The sequence below is a fragment of the Arachis stenosperma genome, chromosome 8 (genome assembly GCF_014773155.1).
Source record: "Arachis stenosperma cultivar V10309 chromosome 8, arast.V10309.gnm1.PFL2, whole genome shotgun sequence".
NCBI lineage: Eukaryota > Viridiplantae > Streptophyta > Magnoliopsida > Fabales > Fabaceae > Arachis > Arachis stenosperma.
Window position 1 is genome coordinate 52,563,043 of NC_080384.1, and position 17,581 is coordinate 52,580,623.

Consider the following 17,581-nt stretch of genomic DNA (forward strand, 5'->3'; position numbering starts at 1 on the left):
TTAATAAGATTAAAAATATAAATTAATTTTAAATTTAATTAGTAACATTAAATTAAGATATAATGTATTTTTATTTAATTGATAATTATTTATGTTGTTGTTTATCTAACATTCCCTATTTAGCATTACTAATCATAAAAAAGCACACAAAATATTAGATAAGTGGTGTATGGTCTAGAAAGATTGAGAGTCATTGAATATATAGCATTTATTTCCCCATTTTGGTGTAGCTAGAAATTCAACTTGTTAATTTGTTTCATTTGCCAGCCATACTATCGATTTGTCACATACCCATATCTAACCCAAAGCGTCAAAATCAAGAAATAATTTTATTTTTTTATCTATCTATTTTAAAAGCATATTATAAATGGTTAGTTGAAGAGTATTGATCATAAGGTTTCAGTAGCAGAGGATGAGAGTTGAAGTGCACAAATGAATATAAACTTTGCTTATATTTAGACGTCATGGATTTTGTAGTTTGTGGCAAGGCACTCATATAAATATTTAATATTTTTTAACCAAAAGAGGAGAGAAATTATATTATAAAGTAAGTCCAAGACGGTGGATGCATGTGCAAAACTTATGGCCCAATTGCTCAAATCTTCAACCGATTGAATAAAAATAAGAGTAAAATATGACCCTAGGGAGGTGATTTTCTAGTATATATTTTTAGTTCATCTGTTATATCTTTAAACCAAACACTCATAATCTCCTATAAAGAAAAAATTTAAATAAATTACATCTCAATCTATTTTTGATAATCTAAAAGGTGACTTACCAAATATCCCTAAAATGTAAATTTGCTTATCCAACCGACTAAATTAATTGGGGTCACAAGGCCATTAATTAGGCAGATTAGCCCATTGATTGTCCGATTAAGGTGCAATGGTTTTCCTCCTTTTCTGTTTCTTTTGTGGATAATCTTAATTAGTATCTCACTCATTTTACTCGTTTCTTTTATAAGAAAATCGATCATCGTTTTTTTTTGTTTTTGGACATGCCAGTAGATGTTGTTTGAATTATCAAACGGCCCAAGAAACAACAAAAGAAGTCCACTGGTAACAATAATTCAGACAGAACAAAAGAAATCCTTAATCATTTTAAATGAATTCACTCCAAATATCAAACCTGCATAAGTGGCCCATTTCGTCTAGATTACACCACAAGTTTTGAATCCACAGTTATATTCCAAAATTACGATTATATATGTATGTCTGGGTTAACAGATTATCATCAATAAAGCGAGCACATTTCAAGGACCCAAAATCTAAATTCAACAAATAAAAGAAAGAACATGACATTGATCTAAATTAGAAGGAAATATAGTTTACAGGCAGGTGAAAAAGAAATTATAAAAAAAAAAAAAACTATTCAATGAGAAAATAAAATATCACATCAGTAATACAGGGAACTGGGTTAATCTAATATGGTACAAAGTACAAACCTAATTTAGATCATCTATCACAAAATGTCACAACTCAAACCAAATATCTACCATAGCTTAACCTATAGAGACAGCTGATAGGAGAATCATCAAGATAAACTCTAGCTATTGGACTGACCCAATTGCCTCTAATTTCTGCACAGGTCAAATATTATTTATCCCTCTAAAGTTTCAAGCTTCATCATCATCACCCTCATCGTCTTTTGCTCCATCACCATCATCACCATCACCATCACCATCACCATCATTATCATTATCATCATCGTCTTCTCCTTCAACTTCCTCATCAGACATGTTATTAATTACATCTGTAATTATATCCTTCACCTCTGCTTTTCTATGCATTAAATCCAGGCCAAAGTGGGTACCTGCCAACATTACATTAAAGAATATCATTTCAATAATTCATTTCCCTTCTTTCAGGAATGAGATGTAATGTATGTCAATAAAAAGAGATCATACCAAGTTGCCTGAGGATATCAGATAGAGTTGCCTGAATCAAAGAAAGTCAAATTAAATCAGAACTTAAACATTTGGAAGAAAGATATTATTGCCAACAGAAGTCATTACTTACAGTATTAAAATCAACTTCCTTCAGAATATCAACTACAACTGCATGCATGTCCTCTCTGCTAGGTTCCTTCTTGGACTTCTTACTACCTTTTCCTTTCCCTAACAATGGCATTGGAACAGAATAATTTGAGATGGAAAATTTACAAACAGCCACATAAAAAATACAGAACCATGCTGTGTAACTTGATACGAATTCATATCAACAGTGTGTTTATCAGGATGGTAAAAATGGGGAGGCAAATTTCATGTGAGATCTGTAATTGTCAGCATTTAGCTCATCCATGAAAACTTATGTCCCATTCCCCCCCCCCCCCCCCCCCCCCCCAAACCAAACACCTGAGAAGGAAAGTTTCCCAAAACAGTTTGACAGGACTACTTAATCAAAGTTAACAAGTTCTAAAACTATTTCACACAAACAACAGAATGCTAACAGAAATAGAGTAAGCACTACAGATAACATCATATGTAAATTGGGAAAAATGCAATCAATTCACCTTGATCCTTCACTGAAGCTTTTGACAGCTTCTCTGTTTGTTTTTTGCTTGCAGCCTTTCCCTTAGTATCCGACTTTTCACTAGAGGTTTTCTGCTTCTTGGATGCAGAAGCACTATCCTGGTCAGTCTTTTTTAAAGAGGACTTCTTTGGAGTTTTCTCAACACTCTTAGCAGCCTTCACAGATGTCTTCTTGCCTGACGTAGATTTCTCTCCTGCTTTGCCAGTTGAACCCTCTTTTGCAATCTTTTTAGGAGTGCGCTTTTGGGTGCTTGGTTTTTCTTCCTCTTCCTCTGATTTATTTTCCTCTTCACTTTCATCATTTGGAACTCCAACGTCTTCATCATCATGAGATGCCTCTTCAGCATCCGACACTTCCTCTTTATCATCCTCCTCAACATCAGAAGACTGTTTTCTCTTTTTACCAACATCTGAACGTTGCTTTTGCTTCTGGAGATATCAAATATATCAAAAAAATTAAAACAATTGAAGCCTATGTGTAATACTCCTGATGAATAAGGAAGTTCACAACCCAAATCCTCCAGATATGCACGGAAGAGAAAAACAAACAAAATTGGTCAATTATGGTCAAAAATAAAAATCCAGATGGAAAGATAAGATGATCATTTGCTTTCATATTTGACTGAATGCAGAAACTTAACAAGAAAGCTAAGTATCTCCAATTATCTAAAGGCAAAATAAGTGCTAAAACCAGACAAAACAACTCAGCAGAAACTGCCAATAGTTAGAAAGCAACTTGGTTGAGCTACTGCATTCACAATTATACCAGATTGCAACACCAAACTCCACAGAGAGGTAATCTTAGATAGAATACAAGCTAAGATAGTTAAGTTTCTGACAGAAAACCCAACACAAAGAAGTTATTGGCACATGTTAAACAAGAGAGTGGAATCACACTAAACATGCTGATCTGGACTAGCAGCAAAGCAGATGCAATATTTCAACAGTGAATATCAACAATTTCAAGAAGCAAAAAACAATGAACACAGAACATAACCAGAAAACAAAACAGGTATAAACTATTGCTGTGGGGTTAAAGTGAATATAATCATATTTAAGTCCTATTAGAAGTTCACCTCTACTCTCACTTCCTCTCTCACACACACAATGAAATGCAGCTAGGATTAAAGTGAATATAATCATATTTAAGTCATATTAAAGTCAAACTCTAGAACTGACCAAATAAGATACATTTAGGAGGAATGGAGGATACTAAATCATCACAGAAGCAATGTCAGTGAGCAAAACTTGAGGAATTTGTAACATAAGTATCAGAATTAGAAGCGAGAGATTGCACATCAAAGCTTAGTGATCGACTTATAAGCAGCAGAACAAATATAATTTAGTAATGAAAACACACCTTGGCATGTGTTTCTGTAGATCCGTCCCCAGGGGATTTGTTAGGAGTTGCCTTTCTGGTTCGTTTTTTACCCTTCTGCAAAAAATAGAAGCATATTTCTAAGTTCAAACATCTAAAATACATGAAATCTAAACAAATAAAGATACCATATTTAGAGTTTAAAGAATGGGCATGGATTCATTGACACAAATAATTAAATGTAGAGGAATTTATTTCCATCAATCCAGGTCCAGCTATTAAATTACAGTTGCCAACTTGCCATATTGATCATGCAAGTCAAATACAACAAATAAGAAAAGTATCGGAGACACATGGTTGCTTTTCTTTTAGTTTGAAATGATATAATGTTAATTCCAAGACATCTAGTTGAACTACGAAACAATTTAGAAAGAATCAAAATGAAAAATCAAGAGATACATGAGGAATGTTTTTAACCAAACCGCTCAAACTATGATATGTTGTTATTCCACAAAGTATATTATTTATTTATAAACAAAAAACTTAATTGATCAAGAACCTTATATAATAATCCAGAGATAACAAACCTGCTCTTTATCAGCAAGAAGAACATCAGTCGTAGCATGTGGGGACTCCAAAAATTCCAACAGCTTTATAGACAGTTCTTCCTGAAATCATGTATAATGTGATAACTTAGTTTCAAATCAAAAGATAGCAAAATCCCTTCTAGAAATAAGAGGCTGTGGATCAAGGAGAATTAAATCAGTACTTACCTTCTTCACATTGGCCTTGTTTATTGGAATATTAAGAACATCACAAAAATCCAACAACTTTTCTTTTACACACTTGTCAATCCTCTCCTTCACCTTTGCCCGCTGTTTTTCCTACAAAGAATTATACAAACAATATTTTAATTGCAGGTCAATCTCAACCTCAGATGCTCAATGTTTGAGCAATGACATAGGACATGAAAAGTGAAAACAGAAAATTCAGCAATATAGTTAATAGAAGACAAACATGGTGAGCTATCCAACAACAAAGTGTTAGGAACAAATTTTATTGGCACATCAGGGTAGGAGACACAGAGGACAAAGGCATGTGACATGCCCAATTCAGTGAATTGACTAGTATGTAATTAGGAGTGGCTAGGGTGAGTATGGCCATTTCAGATTTGTTAGAACATAAGAAGTTGGAGGGAGAAATACATAGGGAAAGGGAAGCCACAGATAACTTGTCTGACATTTTGTACTTGTTGTGGGACTAACAGTCTAGGAACACCTCAGAGAGAAAGAAATATTAAAAACATCAGAACCATTTAGGGTTCTTGACACTTTGGCAAGGGTTCCAAAGTAATTTACAATTTTCCCTTCAATCCTTACTATTACTAATTATACTAGTGCTAACATAACATACCTCATTTTCAGTCCACACAAAACCAGAAAACTGCCCTATATTTCTCTTTAAATTGTGTGCCTGCAAAACAATCAGGGACAGCCATGTTGTTGAGACAAGCAAAAATGTGAACAATAAAATTAAATTTTTAGGAAATGAGAAACAAGAACAATTCACCAAAATCACCACCTTAGATTTCTTCCCAAAAAGTATATTATGAAGCAAATGGAGGTTGTCATCAGGTTTTCTCTTGGATAACTTGAAAGCCACTGAAACAGTTTATACATTAACTTCAACACTAACCAGCGAAAAGATAATTAGAAGTTAAAACAAGCAAAAATTTGGAAATCTTGAAAGATAATATCCTATAGATATCAATACTACAGAAAACAAGAAGATTCAGACCTCCCTAAGAATACCATACTGAATGAAAAACACAAATAAAAGCTCTGCAACTAAGCATCTGAAAATAAATGAATCAGAATTCAGAAACCAATCTAATCACAATAATACGGAATAGCATCCCAAAATAAAAGAAATGAAGAAGTGCAAAACAACAAATACAAAAGTAATAAAGGAAAATTACCAAACCCTACATAAAATCAATGAAAGCACTTTAACACACTAATGCAAGACCGCCAGTGCTAGTCAAATGGTACCTCAAATAATACCCATAGTCACTTGATCAATAAGCTACCAGCAAGCAACACTTATTATTTCAACCAAAAACAATTCTAGAATAAGGTGCAAATAACAAAATCCAGAAAAGCACAGGGCAGCTATAGATTTTTGTTGGGGCAAAAATAACAGGGTCTAAATGTAAAGCCATTGAACCACCTGAACCTACCATTAGGGATATCCTTAAGCTGCTCACCACGACCCTGAAACCCGAAGAAATGTACACAATCAAATCCAAATTACCAATACTTAATTCCTCAAAAGGACAAAAATAAATTGTTTCTCGAAGAAAATATATATAAAACATGTCTACAGACAAGTTATTCAAATCTATATCTTTCTTAATGGTTTCATCTATAGTTCTGTTTGATCTCGTGCTACCTGAACCTATTGAGCTACATTCCATCTCAAACTATATAGCATAAATCTGAAAAATTGAGTAAGATAGCGTTGAAAGAAAGGAGCGTACCTTTGCAATTGCGAGCGCTTTACCAGCTGAGGACCTCGAAGACCTCGCCGGCGATGGCACAGAGTAGCGCTCTACCGTCTTTCTCTCCCTCGTCGGCCGGTCACTTACCGGCGTAACCGGTTCCTTCTTCTCGGAGACTTCTTTCTTACTCGCTTTCTCCTTCTTCGACTTCGCTTCGGTTTCCTTACCCTTCTTCTTCGCCTTCTCAGTACCTTCAGCTTCGTCTTCGTCCTCAGCTTCTTCATCCTCCTCCGCGTCCTCTCCGTCTCCTTCCTCCTCCTCTTCGTCTTTCACTGCATCGTCACCGTCCTTCTCTTCTTCTTGCTCTTCTTTCTCATCATCGTCACCACCTTCCTCTTCTCCTTCTTCTACCTTGTTACCCTCTTTCTTCTCCTCCTCCTCTTCTTCTACCTTGGATTCTTGAGCAGCTTCCTTTGACTCGTCTTCCTTCGAATTCCCCTCGTCATGCTCTTCCTCTTCGGGCTTTGCTTCAGGTGGAGCTCCCTGTTGGTCTTGGTTCTCAGGTTCGGGTTTAGGTTTGGACTGAGGGTCGGATTTGGGAGCAGAATCTGCGTCGGGTTTGGGAGGTTCCTGTTGAGGCTTGTTCTCTTCTAGGGTTTCCGTGGCCATGTTGATTGGTGAACCCTAGGAGGGGAAGAAGAAACCCTAGAATTGGGAATGGAAGCGAATCGAACAGATTTGGGAATTTGGAAGAGAGAGATGAATGGGAATCGCGAAATGTGAAATTGGTGTGTGTATTTTGGGAGCGTTAATTTGAGTGAGAGGGCGCGCTCAAAAGAGTGTGTGAGTGTGTGAGAAAGAAAGAGAAAGAGAAAAGAGAGAGAGAGAGAGAAATGAGAGTGAGTGTGTGTGTGTGTGAGTTTGTAAGTGTGGGTTTCAAAATTTTGATGGGAAAATTGTGAGCGGGGGCTTTTGCAATTTTGGCAATCCTAAACCCTCCCTCGCCTTCTTTGTTTTTGCTTTTCACACTCCCGGCAAAACTATTGCAGCAACGTGGAGAGAAAAATAATTAAATTTTTGGTTAATTAAAAATATAAAAATTATTTTTATATATTTTAGACAGAAAAATTTAAATATTTTGTATTTTAAAAAGTTAGAAATATTTTTATATTTTTAATTAATTAAAAATTTATGTATCTTCGAATTAAAAAATTAAGAACTTGTTTATTTATTTATTTTTTTTAAAAAAGACAATGCAAAAATAGAATTATAGATACCTATTAGGTATAAATTAATTTTAATCCATTCTCACAGTAAATAATTATAATTTATACATATATACATAATGATATTTTTATATTAATTGTATAAATAATTATTAAAAATTTATATATAATTAAATGATTATGTCTAATATTTTATATTATTATTATACAAATATTTTTTAAGTTTTATAATCACTTAATTAATTATTTAGGATTTAATTTAAATATAATAATTTATAGTCAAATAAAATTTGTAAAAGAAATTATAATTATATCCTAATTACGTATATAATTAGGTTTATTATACAATAATATAAAAAAATTACCCTCTAATTTCTAAAGATACCGGAATAATGACTGTGTATTTAACACAATATTTTAAAAAACTTAATTGTAAACTCAATCAAATATGACAGATGTTTCATTTTTCATATTTCTTTAACATTATTTGGATTTTTGTTACTTATAATAAAAGATGAGATAATGATTATTTGTATTTATTTTAATCTTATATAATAAGTTAAAACATATCCTTGATAATTGTATAAGTTTTTATATATCTATATAATGCATATAATAATTATATAAAGTATAAGATCTGTTTGATGCAGATCTTGCACCCAATTTAATAAATAAAAAAAATTATAATTATTGTAAACTTAATCGGTGGTTGGTTTTTTGGTCATTTTAGGGTATTGCTATGAGATATATACCAATCACTATCACTATTCCGATTGAGATATTCTTAAACAAATTTGTGAAGATTTTAAGAGTCTTTGTTAAAAGCACTTGCTACTTCTTGCTGGTATGGTGTTCCATCCCCTCCAAATATGTTTAAAATAATGTTAGTAATATATGTAATATTTATATTGATAATTAATTAGTATATATTAGCATATTATACATAAAAAATTATATTTAAATAACTCATTATGTATAATAATGTGTGTTATAATATATCAATAGGAAGTAGTGTTTAAAATAATAATAATAATAATAATAATAATAATAATAATATAGAATAACTATATTAAGTATAAATATATAATAATTTATAAAAAAAATATGGGCTAAATAAAAATAATAAGTTAACCTATTTAAAAATTAAGATGATTCAAGTAAATTAAAGTTGTTATTTATTTTTAATAAAACTTTATTCTTTCAATGTTTTCTTATGCATTCTATGTAAAAAAGAATTTACAACATTTTTCTTTCATATGACAACACAATAATTGAATGTATTAAGATTATTAAAATAAGATTTTTTAAACAAAGATGAAATACAAATTTTAACAAAATAATATAATTGTATATATTAAAAAAAATTTTAAAAATCAATTTAGATATAATAACTGATTATTATAATTATATAAAGTATTATTAAAAAAGTTTAAAAATACTAAAATCTTATAATACGTATATTATTGAATATAATTTGTATATAATATAATTGATTTGATATACATGTTAAAATTTACTAAAACACCAGTATATTGATATACTTAAAAATCTTTTTTATAAATTATATTTGTTAATTTTTTATTATATTATATTATATATTTAATTTAGTCCCCTTCATATAACATTTTTGGTTCCCCTACTACATGTGTAAAAATTTGTTAGTGTTGTGATATGTGTGATTCTGTGCAGCATGCAAACTGTGCTGTGAAGGTGTTAAGTGTGAAGAATGAATGGTATATTTATTTATTTTTTTATTTGTCTTTGGCTCCTTTTCTTTTTATTTTTGGTTTTCCACAAGACTAATTCTAAGAGGAAGAGGTTTTGTCATGCGTATAACGAAGAAGAAGGCTTCGTTTTATTTTAAAAATTAATAAAAATAAAATAAGTTATTTTCTCATTTTATGTAATGGTCATTCATTCACTCATTAAAAAAAAAATTTCTCTCTTAACTGTTTTGACTACTATCCACTATAATATGCATCTTCCCACAATATATGTTCTAATTTTACAAATTATCGCAAATTCGAACTCCGTTTAAAATTTTGTTATTGAATCAATAAATTAAGCACACAAAATAAAATATAAATATTAAATATTTATTTAGATATATAGATGAGTTGATTATCCAATTGTATCAATTAACTCCTTTTTTTTAATGAGTTGATATTATTAATTATATTTTATTCTTAAAGTTTATTAAAAAATTTAAAAATATTTTTAAATTTTATTTTATTTTAAAATTGTCAATATAAAATTATTGTTGAATTAATTTTAAATTTAAAAAAAAAAATAACTGTAAATATATATTTAATACAAATAAACAAATTCTAAAATAAAATTAAAAAAATAAAATGAAATATATTTTAAAATTTTTTAATAAATTTCAAGACAAAAATATATACTTTACTCGATTTCTCATCTTTGAGGGAGTAAGACGAGCCCTATACACTTGTTTTATTGTTTGGACTTTTGAAGAAACTAGACAAAAAATATTTCTTATCTGAAGAAACTAAATTCTAAAATCGAAAATAAAAACAAAAATGTAATACTGATCTTTCTATTTTATTAAAAAATTACTTATTTATTTTATTATTTGAAATAATTTAGCTTAAGTTGGATAAAAATGTTTGTCAACAAGCTTCTTACAAAAATTATATTAAATATACATTAAAATTAACTACTTATATAAAAATATGTTACATAACTCACAATATCTGAAAAATCAATTCCACTTCGAATAGGCGCTAATTCCCACCATCACTCTCAAGCTCACATACCCCAAGCCAACTCCATCATATCAATAGCAAATATGAAAAACACTAATCATGTTAATTTCATAATTTTTTTTTGTTTTTTTTAATGAAATTAAAATCTTCTTGTTAATACGGTTTTTGTTAGCCAAAAAATAAATAAACATGTTCTTTATGTTTAATTGTTACTTTCATCGTGTTTGATTATAACCAAATTTTGATACATAATTTAAAGTATGTTTGATTATAATATAATTTGAAAATTTTGACTTGGATTATTATAACTAAGTTTTGAATTTATAGGTGGATTCTTAACTAAATTGTGAAGTATAATCTTGATTCTTGAGTTTGATTACAAGATAAAACATGTTTGATTATTAAATTGGATTGGTTTAATGATTAGTTTATTAGTCCACTTAAGTAAGTGTTGAAAATTATAGAATACCGTAAAAAACTAAAAAAATAATTAGATTTTATAGTATGATATAAAATAATTAGATTTTGCAGTATTGAAACAAAGAAGGAGGAGGAGGGTAGAGAAAAAATACAGTAGTATCGTCATCATTGTTGCTAATAACAGTTGGTGGTGCCCTCAAATGTTGTTCGAAGATGAAACTCAGAGGTATAAGTAACTCGATTTATGAGTAGGTGGAGATAGTGTTAAGTTAAAAAAAAAAAAAGAGGTTCATGAAATCTAAATTACATTTTTATGGATATTCTAATACAAATTTTATAATTGTTTAAAAATCTTTTATTTTAATTTCTGAATGATAGATTTCAGGATTTAATTTTTATATACTATAAAATATTATTTTTATTTAAAATATGACAACATAAATCAATCATATTGTTTAAATAAAGATCATTGTAAAAAAAATATTTTTAACATTTTTATTGAAATAATTTTTTTTGTGTGTGTTGTTTTGTTTTAGGGTAGAGTGCACAAAGAATATATATGATATAGTGATGTGTATTTTAATTGCATAATTATAAAATAGAATAAAGTGACAATTATATTTTTGAAGATTTTGACTTTAATTTAATTATTTTTTTTAAATTATTAATTTAGTCTTTTAAGATAATAAATAGTGTACGCATAATGTTTTTCTATCAATTCATTCACTAAAATTTAATCATGATATTTGTTACGGGTAACCGGAGATGGATTGGTCGGATGGCGTTGACTGGCCCAAACGCGTGAGAAAGGAAGTTTCCATCTGAGTGTGCAGCTCGGGGGACTCCGTCCGACTTGTGTTCGCAAGTGAATGGGGGGTGGTACCTGCAAAGACACTCCGATGCCTAAGTTAGCAAGGGTGTGAGCAGGTCTAGAGAGTATTGGGCTTAGAGATACCTGAAGAGTGTCAGTGTACTTATAGTGGTGAGCCAATAACCACCGTTGGAGTAGTGCCGTATCTTTAGGATGATAACCGTCCCATTATCTTAGGGAGGTTGAGATATGGCTTTGTGAAACGGTTAGAGAGATTTTAGGGGCGGTTACTCATTTGAATGAGCGCTTATCTGCCAGCTAATCTCATGTCCGACTTCTTTAGAGCAGGTCGTAATGAGCACCGACTTCTTATGTGAAGGTCGGTGCTTAGCTAGGCTTAATCTATTGGATTAGGCCTTTTAGTTGGACCTGGGCCCTTAAACATTGGGCCAGGGTATGAACAATATTTATATGTATTCACATATTTATCTATGAAAGATAGTTATGTAAATAACGTTTTTTGAAGCAAAATCTCAGTTGTTTTCATAGGATTTGTGATAAATAAAAAATAATTGATAAAGTGTAAAGATAATAAATATTTCATTATCCAAAACTATATTGTTTTTCTGTTCATGTGACAGTAAAATGTAAAAAGACATGTACTATTGTAAATGACAAAATACATAAATATTTTTGTTTATATAATTCATTGGTAGAATAATGTATATGTCCACCGTTTACTATTTTAAAAGATTTAATTGATATTTTTTTCTTTAAAAATTTAATTGTCATTTTATTCTATAAAATATATTGTGATTAATTTTAGTATACAAATAATATTTTTTAAAAAATTTCATTTGGATTTTATTTTAAGCGAGTTTTTAAAAATTATAAAAATAGTAAAATGAAAATAACGAAAATAAATAGAGGAGCCAAACTACATCGTTTAGAAGAAGAAAACCCTTTAACACGGTAATTTGTAGCTGATTTGAACACCGCCAATATAAATCTGAACAACACCGGAGAAGTAAAAGCTGAAGCGCCGGAAACCCCGCCCAAAATGGAGCTCTCAAAAGACCCGAATCCCAACCCGGGTCGAACCGAAGACTCCGATTCGGAGCTCGAACTCTACACTATCCCAAGCTCTTCAAGTAAGCAACAACGAAACACACTCACTCACTCTCTTCTCTGAAAACCCTAATTTACTTTGAACCTAAAACGACGTCGTTTTTGCGGTGCTGCAGGGTGGTTCGCATGGGACGAAATCCACGAGACAGAGAGAACAACGCTGAGAGAATTCTTCGATGGAACATCCATGTCTCGTTCACCCAAGATCTACAAGGAGTACAGAGACTTCGTCATCAACAAGTACAGGGAAGATCCTACGAGGAAGCTCCTCTTCACCGACGTCAGAAAATCACTCGTCGGCGACGTCACGCTCCTCCGCAAGGTCTTCACGGCGCTCGAAGGTTGGGGTTTGATCAACTACGGTGCAACCTCAGGGGACACCGATGCGGAAGGTTGTGGTGGTGGTGCTGAGGACGAAGGGTGGAGGGTTAGGGTTGAGGAAGGTGCGCCCAATGGGATAAGGGTAGTTGCGACACCGAACTCGCTGAAGCCGATTACACTGCCACGTGGCGCAAAGACGACTAAGGATGGTTCGGGTCCGATTTCGGGTTTTAGTTCGGATTGTGTGAAATTGCCGCCACTGGCGAGTTACTCGGATGTGTATGGGGATTTGATGAAGCAGAAGCAGAAGGAGATGAATTGTGGGTTCTGTGGCGATAAAATTGATTCTGGACATTACCGAAGTAGCAAGGTATTTTATTTATTAAGTAAAGTTCTTGTTCTCGTGGTTCTGTTCTGTAATTAAAGAATATTATGTTTAAATTATCTATAAAATCACCTCATTGTTGTGCTTTCTGTTGAAAATTTAATGCTCCTATATTTTCATCTTCACTGGATATCGATGTGCTACTAACTAACATGCATTTGGGATTAAATTGTTTCATTGTGGAAGAAAACCAAATCAGGTGGTGAAAAGAAAGGGGTGGTGGTGGGGAGCACTGTTTGTAACAAAGTAAATTGTAAATCTATGTAACATTTCTGTTTTGAATATGTTTGTGGCAAGGTTTATTATCCCTTGCTTATCAAGAGAACAATTTCAGTATGGTAAGAATTTTGGATATTGAAGGGGTTTTGAGTATTGGCTCGCTTATGAACGAGTTACAACTTTTTCCTGCAACTGCATGCTAATTTTATTATGTCCTTGGTGATTAATCTTTCGATATGCAATATTTCTTAAACTGATAGTGATATGATTTGCTGTCCTATTGTGTTCGTAATGTCACAGGATAATTTCATGATTTGTGCAAAATGTTTCACAAATAAAAATTATGGAGATAATAGGTCTGCGGAGGATTTCACATTAACCGTGTCCAGTGAAAATAGTGGCGAACAGGGAGCTGTGTGGACTGAGGGAGAAACACTTCTCCTTTTAGAATCTGTTATGAAGCATGGGGATAACTGGGACCTAGTGGCTCAAAGTGTTCAAACAAAGAGTAAACTTGATTGCATCTCAAAACTCATTGAGCTGCCCTTTGGGGAGCTCATGTTGGGCTCTGCTCACCGAAATGGTAACAGTAATAGTGTTAATGGCTACGTGAACAATGTAAAACAAGTTCAGTCATCATCATCATCGTCTAACCATCAAGAAACTTCAAAGGCGCAGGATCAGTCTCACGATCTTACGAATGAAAACGAGCAGAATGGAGATGCTGTTGAGGAAAGTCCTTCAAAAAGACAACGCGTTGCTCCTCTCTCAGATACCAGCAGTTCACTATTGATGCAGGTAAGGTCTAGGTGTAATCCTGAATTTTGTATTCCTATGTTGTGCCAGGAACTTTCCAGAACCTGGTTGAACTTCTCCTGTTGCTAGGGTGCTTTTATGAGCATAACATTCATAGAATTTTTGAAAGACTTGCTTTATTGGTTAATGAGGTATACAGCTCAGCTCTAGTATATATTAGCCAGAGCCCAGAAGAATGAACTGTATATATTTAATTTGGATCTCAAGTGATATTTGTATTCTTTTTAATTTGTTTCACATTCAGTTATTTACATTCCATTTCTCATGTATAAGTATAAAAATTAGTTAATGATATTTTGGATTAGGTGGGGCTTATTGCTAGTGTGGTTGATCCTCATATCACAGCGGCTGCAGCTGATGCTGCTACTATGGCACTTTGTGATGAGAACCTGTGTCCAAGGGAGATATTTGATGTTGAAGAGGATTATGCTCTTAGTGTGAACTCTGCAAATAATTCAGCAAGGTTTTCCACACATAAAAATCACTTGGTTTTATTATCATTCGGGTTGTGCTAGATGGTAACATGCTCTTAAGTTGTGCCTTCAGTTTATTAAATCCTTTTATCTTGTGTGTTTGTGTTCAGAGCCCATGGGGATGAAGGTGTAGAGATGAAGTCGTCCAATCAATCAGGTATTTTACTGTTTTTACTTGAAGATGATATTCTGATATGCCTTTATTCAAACAAATAGCCTATCTGTTAAGTATGTGTCAGTGCCTCCTGTAAGTCTGTAACTGCAGTAAGATTCTGTCTTAGTTTCTACTCTGAGTCCTTTCTCCATCTGGGGATGTTCAGTTCAAGCTTTCTTATCATGATAAATAAATAGTTTTTATTTATTTACTTCTTGAAAAATTACAACACGCATGAATGGTAATTTCTCATATTTTCTGGCGCCTTGTATCACACCATTAGTTACGATTCTTTGAACTATTGCTGCATTTCGCCTTTAACAAGAGAGCTTATTCCTGCAGAAATAGATGCCAGAGGCCAAAAGGATGGCATACCCTTGACACTGCGTGTAAGAGCCGCCATTGCAACTGCTCTCGGAGCTGCTGCTGCACGAGCAAAGTTATTAGCGGACCAGGAAGACAGAGAGGTTGAACTTTTAGTAGCCACTATAATTGACGCACAGGTTGCTACTACCTCAAAAGAATTCATCCCTGCAAACTTTTTTCACTTGATTTCCAATTCTTTATTTCAAATTTCATTTTACTGATTATCTTTTATGCTTTCTAGGTTAAGAAATTGCAACACAAGGTTAGACATTTTGATGATCTGGAGCTGTTGATGGAAAAGGAACACGCTGAAATAGAGGAGCTAAAAGATTCTATCTTAACTGAACGGATTGATGTTTTAAGGAGGACATTTAGATCTGGAATCACTAGACGGAAAGATTATTCTTATGTCAAATCTTAGACCAGATTGTTTGTATCTGTTTGATTTTGGTGCTCTATGGCTTATCATTATTGGACCATTGATATTACCAGTTTACCACACCATAAAGCACAGAAGTAAATTCGTTAACCACTTTCAGAAAGCTCTTTCTATTATGCTCTGTTAATTTTTGTTTGACACTTAGGGTATGTTTGATTGCTTGGTAAAAGTGGAGGTAATTCATATCCAAATAAATTTCATGTACAGTTTCAACTTTCAACTGTTAAGTATAGGAGAGTTATATTTGGTTGAGTTTAGAATTAGTCCAAAAGGACAATGGTTTAAAGCTAAGATAATTAGATAAACAATTTGAAACTCTTAAGACATGACTTAACATAAAGATTCTATATTATTTGAATAAAATTTATACAAACAACAACAAAGCCTTGTCCCACTAAGTTATTTGAATAAAATTTATAAAACATAATAAATTATTATCAATTACTTTATTACTTATTGGGTATATTAACACCTAATAATCCTTCAAAATTCAAACGCGAGAGATATGTGAGAGCTATGTGTAAGTTTAGAATATGATACCACAATATTTTTACTTTTATTTAAAATAAAAGAATTCTATCTTATTTTAAGTTATTCTAATCTGTTTTTGGAAATGATCTTACAGGAATATTAAATAAATTATATTATCATAATTATCGACATTTTATTCCCAACACAAAGCATAAATACTTACTATTTCCATGTAAAGAGTGAATATAAGTTAGCTTCTAAATATATATTATAAAGCAAAGGTAATTGTAATTTATTTTTGAAAACATTTAAAACAACTTTAGACAATTTATAATATTAAACAGACGAGTTTAATATATAAAATTCTCTCAAAATATTCTCAAAATTTTTAACCTTAAACCAAGCACACCAATAATTTAATAACATCACCACCTTAAAAATAAAACGGATTTGATTATTTATATTAAAAAGAATGAAAGAATAACAATAAGGAGAGAGTGTGTGTATGTATGTGTTCAATGATGATAAATGATAGTCATTAATTACAATTTGAAACACTGTAGTATTCTCAATCAAAGCAAACACACTTATTAGGTGTAGATGTTGTACATTCTGCACTCTTAAACTTCTCCTTCAGAATTTTCTTGCATTCTACAGTGCAATTTGGAGCGGTGCAAGGGCTTAGAGGAGTGGCAAATGCTGATTCAACAACAATTGCTGGTTGTAGCTCCAACACCAACATGCTTATGATTATGATCAAAACAGTGGTTCTAAGAATGGAAGCCATTGATGATTTGTTTATTATTGTTATTGTTGTTGCCTTAGTTTTCTGATGGTTTTTTATTGTGCTCCTTTCTAAGAAACTGATTTTCACCACACCTGAGATACACGAAGAAAAACAAATTATTGGTCATTAAGCAAGTTAATCAGATGCTACGTGTACACTAAAAATTAATGTGTTCAGAAAATTAAACTAGTCAATAACTAGTATAATTAAGAAGTGTGAAACAACGTGTATTATGGTTGGCCTAATTTATAGTGTGTATATAGAGTAATTTTCAATTAGATCCTTATATCATATAGATTTTGTAATTAAGTATCTGCAGTTACAAAAATATTAGAATTAACAAAATATTCTATTTTATTTAACAGAATATTCAGTTGATTATAACATTTTTGTGCTAACAGGAACTTAATTACAAAATTTAATATGATATAAAAATTCAATTAATTGAAAAGAAAATAAATATAATGACCTGAAAATTTATTAAAACTATA

General features: G+C 31.8%; 2 protein-coding genes across 2 annotated transcripts; one reads left to right on the forward strand and one right to left on the reverse strand.

The window, feature by feature from the left end:
- Nucleotides 1–1,375: 1,375 nt before the first annotated feature.
- Nucleotides 1,376–7,276, reverse strand: LOC130945050 (DEK domain-containing chromatin-associated protein 1-like). The gene is made up of 11 exons (XM_057873705.1): nucleotides 6,388–7,276; nucleotides 6,088–6,121; nucleotides 5,430–5,509; nucleotides 5,262–5,321; nucleotides 4,622–4,732; nucleotides 4,436–4,516; nucleotides 3,891–3,965; nucleotides 2,512–2,959; nucleotides 2,019–2,116; nucleotides 1,907–1,937; nucleotides 1,376–1,812 (listed from the first exon to the last, which is right to left on the reverse strand). The coding sequence occupies exons 1-11, from the start codon at nucleotides 7,015–7,017 to the stop codon at nucleotides 1,616–1,618; spliced, it is 1,845 nt and encodes a 614-aa protein (XP_057729688.1). The 5' UTR covers nucleotides 7,018–7,276; the 3' UTR covers nucleotides 1,376–1,615.
- Nucleotides 7,277–12,488: 5,212 nt separating this feature from the next.
- Nucleotides 12,489–16,047, forward strand: LOC130946810 (SWI/SNF complex subunit SWI3A). The gene is made up of 7 exons (XM_057875664.1): nucleotides 12,489–12,682; nucleotides 12,776–13,350; nucleotides 13,885–14,382; nucleotides 14,706–14,863; nucleotides 14,984–15,030; nucleotides 15,370–15,530; nucleotides 15,635–16,047. Exons 1-7 carry the CDS (start codon nucleotides 12,592–12,594, stop codon nucleotides 15,812–15,814), a joined length of 1,710 nt encoding a protein of 569 aa, XP_057731647.1. The 5' UTR covers nucleotides 12,489–12,591; the 3' UTR covers nucleotides 15,815–16,047.
- Nucleotides 16,048–17,581: the final 1,534 nt, after the last annotated feature.

What these genes read in the sequence shown, in the direction of transcription:
- LOC130945050 (XM_057873705.1), bottom strand. Translation starts at nt 7,017, where the DNA reads ATGGCCACGGAAACCCTAGAAGAGAACAAGCCTCAACAGGAACCTCCC. An exon ending in TTTTTGGGAAGAAATCTAAG is followed by an intron (nt 5,322 to 5,429) that starts GTGGTGATTTTG and finishes ATTGTTTTGCAG; the next exon opens with GCACACAATTTAAAGAGAAA. An exon ending in AGCTTCAGTGAAGGATCAAG is followed by an intron (nt 2,117 to 2,511) that starts GTGAATTGATTG and finishes TGCCATTGTTAG; the next exon opens with GGAAAGGAAAAGGTAGTAAG.
- LOC130946810 (XM_057875664.1), top strand. Translation starts at nt 12,592, where the DNA reads ATGGAGCTCTCAAAAGACCCGAATCCCAACCCGGGTCGAACCGAAGAC. An exon ending in GACATTACCGAAGTAGCAAG is followed by an intron (nt 13,351 to 13,884) that starts GTATTTTATTTA and finishes GTAATGTCACAG; the next exon opens with GATAATTTCATGATTTGTGC. An exon ending in TCTGCAAATAATTCAGCAAG is followed by an intron (nt 14,864 to 14,983) that starts GTTTTCCACACA and finishes GTTTGTGTTCAG; the next exon opens with AGCCCATGGGGATGAAGGTG.